The sequence below is a fragment of the Mustela nivalis genome (genome assembly GCF_964662115.1).
Source record: "Mustela nivalis genome assembly, chromosome: 11".
NCBI lineage: Eukaryota > Metazoa > Chordata > Mammalia > Carnivora > Mustelidae > Mustela > Mustela nivalis.
In genome coordinates, this window is record NC_139030.1 from 70,639,942 (window position 1) to 70,649,036 (window position 9,095).

The 9,095-nt window shown below is 52.2% G+C and overlaps 1 protein-coding gene across 1 annotated transcript in view; it reads right to left on the reverse strand.

Moving 5' to 3' along the window:
- The window catches only part of RAMP1 (receptor activity modifying protein 1), a 43,276-nt gene extending 38,453 nt beyond the window's left edge, over positions 1-4,823 (reverse strand). The window contains exon 1 of the mRNA XM_082691054.1: positions 4,667-4,823. Within this exon, the coding sequence (XP_082547180.1) occupies positions 4,667-4,718 (52 nt within the window). The 5' untranslated portion in view covers positions 4,719-4,823. The remainder of the gene's footprint in view (positions 1-4,666) is intronic.
- Positions 4,824-9,095: the final 4,272 nt, after the last annotated feature.

Consider the following 9,095-nt stretch of genomic DNA (forward strand, 5'->3'; position numbering starts at 1 on the left):
AGATGTGTCTCCTGGCCAGAGCTTTCGGCTGTGTCCTGGGCTCGCGTGGACACCTGCCTGCCCTTGTCCCCTGAGTGTTCAAGGGGACACCTAACCCAATGCGACTGCTGGGGTGCGGGCTGCCGGGTTTAGCAAACACAGGACGCCCAGTCCCGCGTGAGCGTCAGATAAACAAGTATGTAAGTACTGCCCGCGACATATTTACACCAAAGCAATTTGTTGTTTATCCAACATTTGAATTCAACTGGGGACCACGTGCTTTCCTGGGGAGCCGGCTGTGGAGCTCCAGTTCCCTACCCTCCAACGCCTTCCTGCATCCCCGTGGCTCACCCCCACCCCCACAGTGCGTCCCTCACCTTGGGGACTCTCTGGGGCCCCTCACTCCTGCTGTCTCAAGCCTCGCCCTCACCTCTATCCTACCAGCGCTCCCTGGTCCCCTGCCTCCAACTGGAGGCAGTGCACGGCCCAAGGTTGCCCACTGCCCTGGGGTAAAATCTGAACATCTTACCTTTGCCCACAGGACTGACCAGGTCCTCCTTCAACACCAGCCTTGCTCTAAGCCCTCTTCTCTGCAAGCTTCAGCCATAAAGGCTTCCAGAAAATTCCAAGATTTGGGGCCTTTCCATAACCATCCTGGGGAACTGGAGTGCTCTTCCTAAACTGCTCGGGGGTCCATGGACATTCGTGCTGGGCGTTCTTGTGGGGCCGAGGGGTTGTCCCAGGCTGAAGAGGGCAGCCTCCAGCAGTGGGCTATTGACCAATGTCCCTGGTGTCCACCTACTAGAAACCCCTCCCAGTCATGACCTTACATGTCCTACTTGTGTGTAGGACAGATAGAAGTTTCCAGGAGAAATAGCTTTCCCCCAAAGCTCCCTGATCTTTCCATCTACCCAGCCAGCAGCCATCTTTCCTCTCACAAACAGACCCACAGAGTCTTCTAGAAGAAATAAACACGCAAAGAGAAAGCCAGCCTTGGGTATTGGTGTCACCAGGTTTCTGCCTGAGCGATTCTGCTTCCTGGACCTCTTACCCCCTGACATAGGGTTTTGCTTTTATTTGTGTTGATAACTGGCCAGAGTATGTGACCCTATGGCAGAGTCATCAGTACCCAACTGCTTGGGTCAGCTGCTGCCTTTTGCCCTCCCGGGCATGTGTGGCTCAGGAGACTCCTTGCTGGTGGCCCTCGTGGGCCTGGGGTGCAAAGCCCAGGAGAGCACGGGTGGGCGCTGGCCAGGTCCACTGTACCCCAGCTCTAGCTCCTGTGAGTGACCCAGTGGGAGGAGGGTCACCCATCCCAGGGATGGGGGGCAGGGATGGCCAGGGAAGGCTTCCTGAGGCTGGCAGTCCCCTTTGAGGAACAAAGGAAGCCAGACCTGGCTGTGGGGTTCAGACCAGGGGTGCCTGATACCCCGGACCCCAGCGGAGTCCTGGCCGGCATGCCTCTGGGGACCCCCTGCTCACAGTCCGGGCTTCCAGGGATGATGAGAGTCAGGTCCTTCCATGTCAAAGAAAATACTAAGATAAACCAATCTCAGGGGAAAAAAAAAATCTTCCATGGACAACAGTAACTTCATTATGTGAACGTGAACGAGGCCTTGTTTAGGTTGGGAGCCCTCCTGTTGCTGCCCTGTTGACATAACCCTCCTCGCTAAGAACAAGGGAGCTCTCCAGAAACAGGACTTGCCCGAGAGGTCACCCTGTCAGGGAGGGTGGGAAGACTGGTGAAGAGGCCACAGCAGCTTTGTCTCCCCCCGGTCCCGGGGGACGCCGTGGGCAGAGGCCGGCCAACACAGGGACTGGCGCAGGTGAAGCCACCACGGCCGCCTCTGCCTGCTGCCCCTCTCCCCTTTTCCCCACCCCTGCTCGCTCCTCTCAGCTCAGCACTGCCTCTCCGGACAGCTTCCCTGCATCCCACTGGACAAGAGGTCCTGGGGCAGGTTTTCAGGCCCCCAGGACTGCCTGCCACCCGCTGTCCTGTAAAGGTGGTGGGGGTCACAGGGTGGAGCTCCATCTGGCTCAAAGGTGTCTGGAGAGCTCTGTCTCTGTCTTGTCCTGGTCGCCCCAACCCCGCCCGTGGCTCCCACGAGGGATGTGATGAGACAGGTTTTCCCTTGGCTCCAGCAAACAGACGGTTTAACCCCAGGGTTCCCTGCCCTCCCTCAGGCAAGCCTGTGCACAGGCCTGAGTTGGGGCCCACAGGGAGGACAGCTCACCTTGCCAGGGGGCACCCCCAGGAAGGGCAGGCTCTGCCCCCACTGGCAGGGGACGCTGGCAGCCAAGCCTGGGGGTTCCATGCTTGGGGGTGCCGCATTTTCAGTAGAATTCATACTACGACCTGGAACCTCTTCACACACTCTGCCAGACCCAAATTTCAACTAATGAGAAGCCGTGAAACTGATTGATTCTGGGAGAAAAAAATCAGGAGGAACAGAGCAGCTCTTTGCTGGAAGGGTCCCAACTAACACATTTCCTTGGAGAATTGCTCACGACCACTTCCAATGTGGACATAAGTGCCACTCAACAGCTCTGGCCTGGGACTGGCTGGACCTGTACTGACGGGCAAGCGCCTATGGAAGGGACACAAAAATTCAGAAACTTCTCCCTGCGGTTAAATGCACAGGGAACAGTAAACAAACACACAGGAGGTAATTGACAAATAAGAATCCTTCAGCTTTGGATTCCAGGGTGAGAACTGCCTCCAGATTCAAACCAGCACGACGATCTGATCACATATGCTGCATTTCCTGAGACACCCCAGCCCATCCCAGTTATACTTGTGCCGATACGGAGTCCCTTATTTCAACAAATACAACCGCCTTGCAAGAATGTCCTCATTCTTGCACGTGCCTGTGCAGCCGGCACACCCGGCTCCCAGGACAGCGTCAGCCAGCGCTCCTGAGCAGAGGTGTGCGCCACACAGAATTGACAACGGACCCGGCCATCACAGAATAACCCTGGGTGTTCTGCAAACGTCCTTCTTTGCTGATGGATGAAAACATTTCAGTGGCCATATATGAAATTTGTAAGATGTACGTGGTACTGTCAGGGTCTTCTGTAAACATAAGAGTATGCACAAAGCACAGGTTTACAATAGCTTGATTGTAAGACTGTTACAGAGAAGTTCTTGAGCCAATGGACCAGCACATAAAAAAAAAAAAAAGAAAGAAAGAAATTCCACATTGCTATTTTGGGAAGCTAAGTCTGCATCGCCAAGGAGATCTGGCTTCTGCTACAACTCGGGAAGAAAACAGTGTGTGCTCCATGATTCTACTAATAACCGCTGGGCTCTGATGACATGAATTTACTGATAACCTCACAGAGTTGTGTTTATTTGGAAAAATAAAGCTATAACATTAGCCAGAGCGCTCAGACTAATGTTAAGATTATAGGACTCTGGACTTCCACCATTACGTGTGTTATTTTCACAGTAAACAAGGAAGGTCTTTAGGCACTCCTGCCTGAGTTTTTATTTACACAGTCTTTAGAAGGTGCAGTTTCTGGAATCCAGTAAGGAGCATTTCTTTAGTCAGTTATGTTAAAAAAAAAAAAAAAAAGTGACACAACCCAGCTTCCTGCTCTGTTAGCAGAAAAATGTTCATTTCTTAGGAGATTAAAACAGTAAATTCCATGTCAAGCCAAAGGGATCTTAACACAAAAGGAGAGAATACTACTGCAAGATTTTGCTTTACAGGTAACTTCAGCCAAAAGAGTTTAAGGGGCAAGATCAGTCTTCTGATCACACTTCAGGCTGGTGGGGGCTAAGGGTTTTATGCAGAGGGACTCCTTGGCCCCTGGCCACCAAAGGGTTGCTAGGTGGTCCTAAGCCCCGCTCCTCCAGGTGCCCTGGGCCATCTCTCCTGAGGAGCCACACGCCCCCAGCTGCCACCCCGCTAGGAAGCCAGCACAGCCCTCAGCCCTCCACCAGTACCAGCACTTGGGGCACCTGTGCAGGTGTTCCTGACCCACATCACCTGTTCCAGGGAAAGCCCACAAGTACCAGTGGCAGTTGGATTCTGCCATTTAAGTGCCCTATTTTTTTTTTTTTTTTAAAGTAACTGCATACAGGAGATGAATCAGTGGCTAAAAGAGTTTAGAAAGTCTTCTTAGCTTTGCCTCAGGAAAGCCGTGAGGATAATTTCAGGGTAAATTATGCTAAGTCTGGTGCACGGTCCTGTTGCCCCTGGGTTTCAGTTATAAACTCTCTGAAAACAGAAAGCAGAGTATATTCTGTCTCCTCACCAAGAGTCCCTCTTTGAACTTCTTTTAGCCAGAAGGCCAAGTTCACAAACAAACAAACAAAAAAACTGTGGAAAGGAGGGAGAAGGCTAGTCTCATGTTTGCAAAGGGCATCCTAGGGAGGTTTGTTTGCAAATCAGCCACTGCGGCACATGGCAGTCGTCTTCTCAGCTTTGATTTCTGGACCCGTGGGCCGAAAATCCGAGTCCCCGGTGGTACGGCTGGCTGCAAGGTGCCTCCAACGCCACGCGAGAGCCCCAGGACGCCTGCACCCGCGGGGGCCGCCGCGCGGGGCCTGGAGCACAGGTGCGGGGCAGCGCGTTCCCGGACGTGCGCGGGAAAGATGCCCCTGTCTCCGCGCACTCCCGCGCCCCCCCCCGTGCCCCCCTTCGGAGACCCTTCTCCCCCGAGGGACCCGAGCCCTACTCACCTAGGAGCAGCCAGAGGCCGCGCCGTGGGAGGCCAAGCAGGCTTCGGGCCATGGCGCGCCTCCGAGCCGGGTCGCCCGCAAGCACTGAGCCCGCCGCGGCGCCGGGGGCGGGAGCGGGCGCGGAGGGAAGCGGCGGCGCGCGCCTGGCCCTGCCCACAGCGGCTCCGCCGTGGGGTGGGGGCGGCGGGCAGGTCGCCGGGACCGGGAGGGGCGGCACCTGCAGGCCGGACGCGCGAGACGAGGCGACCCCACAACGAGCAGCGCGCGCGGCGAGGAGCGAGCTCGGGGTCGCCGGGACCCTTCCTGGGGGACGCGCGCTCGGGCTTCGAGTGGTGGGGGATAGGGAGAGTCTGCGCCGCGACCGCTGCCGGGGTTGCTTCCGAAATGTTTGCCTAAAGGCGAGTGTTTAAGTTAGGTAGGACCTCCTAGACAGGGCATGGCAGTCTCAACAGGGGCACCATGCTCTTCCTCTCGCTTCTGCCCCCGGGGGGTCTGCTTTGCGAAAGGCCAAGACTACATCTCTCTTCCCCAAGGTGCGGGCACTGGGGCACCCGCGGGGACAAAACCAGCCCCGGAACCTGGGGAGACTCCTACTAATCAGAAGAGGGCACACAATGAGGAACTAGAATAAATTCAGGATAAGCAATGGCGTGGGCGCAGGGGAGGAGGGTAATGTCAGGGGTACCCAAAGGCCCTGGAAGTCCTGGATTGCTGCCTAGGATGGCTGACGAGAGACAGAGGAGGCTGGAGAACCTGCCCCCGGAGCTCACCAGACTCCCAACTCCAGCAGAAAGAGGACAGCATTAGACTTGCCTTGGAAGGCAGTCACTCTGGGCTTTTGCGGGCCTGGAGAACTCACAGGGGGAGGGGACGAGAAGCCTGGGCAAACTTCTTATAGAATGATCAGAGAAGGGCTCCTAGGGATGCATAGGAGAGCCCTGGGGAAGGAGGTTTCCCCGTGCAGAGGCATGAGTGAGAGACATAAGAAAGCTCTCCTGGTGGCTGGATCTCACCAGGGGTTCCTTCCTGTAACATCCTATTCCAAGGAAAACTCTGAGAAATTAACTTATGCTCACCCAAGGCGGGAGCGGGGGAATCCCTACTTGGAGGGCAATGGCCACACTGGCTCCATGCACTTAGCAGTGTCTGGCCCAGGTCTGCAGTGAAGGACTGGCTCCTAGCTAAATGAAAGGGAGCAGAGCCACCTGCTGTCTGCTCAGAGAACAGGAGGCAGCTGATGGTGGATGGTGGTCATTTTCTGAATACAGGCTGGGAGGCGCTCAGGGCCAGCATGCCTACAACCGGGGACCCCAAATGGTCCTAGGAGTGAGGGGTTCGCATCAGATGGCGGGGCAGGGCACACGCTCTCTTGACTTAATTAGCCCCTCTTCCTGAACCTTAAGAAAGTACACCTTACTGGGCGGCCTGTCTTCCCCCACTTTACTCATTTAGTAGACAACAGAGCCCGTACTGTGAGCAAGACTGTGCTAGGTAAACATTGCAGGTCCTGCCCTCGGGTTTGTAATCTAATGGGCAAATTAAAACTCTCGATAACAACCCAAAAGCCAAGATACAGGAACTGAACATACGGGATGCAGGACACGGGGCCCGAGTGTAGTGCAGGGAAATTTGAGGGCTGGCCAGCGGGAGTGCAGGAGAGGGATTGCAAGCCAGCGGGAAGGGAACGGTGAGGATCGGAGCCCTGGGCCAGCTGCACTGTGAGCCCTGAGCTAGGGTACATCTGCCACCAGGAGGGCCAAGGGCATGCATCGCTGGGCTATCAGACTTGCCCTACGCTCATAGACGGCACAGCACTTCCCACTCTTGGCTCGTGAACCTCTCTGTGACCTCTCCTCATCAGGCCCTTTGGGACTCCTGTACTCTCATCAGGAGGCTGAGCAGGAAACATTTTTTGGCAATATTTTCTCTGAAACTCAACAGCAACCGGACGCAAGGTCAGGGTAAGGGGGGCCATTTGTCACTTCCTCTCTCCATGTGCCTACACATACCCCCTAACAGACACATACACCTAAAAAAACAAGCTGTACTTCTCAAGCTCATGAACTGTGTAGGTTCACAGTTCTCTTGAGAGTACTAGTGTGTGTGTGTGTGTGAGTGTGTATGTGTGTGTGTTGTGTGTATGTGGGTGTGCTGCAGACACCCTGGGGTCTCCATGTCTGCATTGGGGAGTCTGGGCAAGAGATATCCAGTAATTACAACAGGTTCCCTCTTCTGCATGGGTGGGAACGCAAGCAATCTCCACGCTTGCCCCACAGCCATGGCACACAAGAGGCGGTGACTCTGCCATGGCTAGATTCTGTCAGAAGCATGTGGACTTCTAGTAGGGAGCACGGAAAACCATCCTACTCCCAGGCACCTCCAGCTAGATGGACATGAAAGTGCACAAAGAAAGAGTTGAGAAAATGGCCAGATGCTTGGCTGTGTGTGCAGCTAGGTTAGAAACACAACCTTGAGGGGTCAAGAACTGCTGAACATTACTAAAAATTCAAATTTAATATAAGAAGACCTCTGCTTCCAGCCACGCTGAAGTAACAGGAACCGGATTTACCATCCCCATTTATATGAAAACACTGGACAGTGAGCAAAACATTTTAAGAGAAACAGGTGTTTTCATACTGACAAAGAGCTCTCTCAATTGTAAAGGAAAAATTGTAACTCTATGCTGAAACCCAGTAGAGGCCACCATAACCAACTGAAGTGCATGACCTGTAAGAGACCTATAACGTACCCCCAGCTGGGAGGTACTGATGATACAGCACTCCTGTGGCACTCTTCAAAAAATGCATAACCTCAGTCTAGTCAGGAGAAAACAGCTGATCAACTATAATTAAGAGGCATTCTACCAAGTAGTCAAGCAATGCTCATCAAAAGCATCAAACTATGAAAGACAAGAAAATACATAGGAACTGACCTAGGCTAGAAGGGGTACAGAAAACAGTAACTAAATGCATGACATACTGGATTGATTGGGTCTTGAACAAAAAAAGAACATCAGGATTTCTGCAAAGAAGACATCCAGATGGCCAACAGACACATGAAAAAGTGCTCCATATCACTCGGCATCAGGGAAATACAAATCAAAACCACAATGAGATATCACCTCACACCAGTCAGAATGGCTAAAATCAACAAGTCAGGAAATGACAGATGCTGGCGAGGATGTGGAGAAAGGGGAACCCTCCTACACTGTTGGTGGGAATGCAAGCTGGTGCAGCCACTCTGGAAAACAGCATGGAGGTTCCTCAGAATGTTGAAAATAGAACTGCCCTATGACCCAGCAATTGCACTATTGGGTATTTACCCTAAAGATACAAATGTAGTGATCCAAAGGGGCACATGCACCCGAATGTTTATAGCAGCAATGTCCACAATAGCCAAACTATGGAAAGAACCTAGATGTCCATCCACAGATGAATGGATCAAGAAGATGTGGTATATATACACAATGGAATACTATGCAGCCATCAAAAGAAATGAAATCTTGCCATTTGCGACAACATGGATGGAACTAGAGCGTATCATGCTTAGCGAAATAAGTCAAGCAGAGAAAGACAACTATCATATGATCTCCCTGATATGAGGAAGTGGTGATGCAACATGGAGGCTTAAGTGGGTAGGAGAAGAATAAATGAAACAAGATGGGATTGGGAGGGAGACAAACCATAAGTGACTCTTAATCTCACAAAACAAACTGAGGGTTGCTGGGGGGAGGGGGTTTGGGAGAAGGGGGTGGGATTATGGACATTGGGGAGTGTATGTGCTTTGGTGAGTGCTGTGAAGTGTGTAAACCTGGTGATTCACAGACCTGTACCCCTGGGGATAAAAATATATGTTTATTAAAAAAAAAAAGAAAGGACAAATACCCAACTTTTGTAGCAGCATGGATGGGACTGGAAGAGATTATTATGCTGAGTGAAATAAGTCAAGCAGAGAGAGTCAATTATCATATGGTTTCACTTATTTGTGGAGCATAACAAATAGCATGGAGGACATGGGGAGTTAGAGAGGAGAAGGGAGTTGGGGGAAATTGGAAGGGGAGGTGAACCATGAGAGACTATGGACTCTGAAAAACAATCTGAGGATTTTGAAGGGGTGGGGGGTGGGAGTTTGGGGTACTAGGTGGTGGGTATTATAAAGGGCACGAATTGCATGGAGCACTGGGTGTGGTGAAAAATAATGAATACTGTTATGCTGAAAATAAAAAATAAATTAAAGGAAAAAAAAAAAAAAAAAAAAAAAAAGAACATCAGGGGCGCAACTGGTGCAATCCGAGTAAGGTTTGCGGCAGCAGTACTGTGCCAATGTTAATGTCCTGGTTTTGATTACTTTGCTATGGTTCTATAAATTGTGAACTCTGTGCTATTGCTGCAACTGCTTTGTAAGTCTAAGTGTTGATAAATAGAAGTTA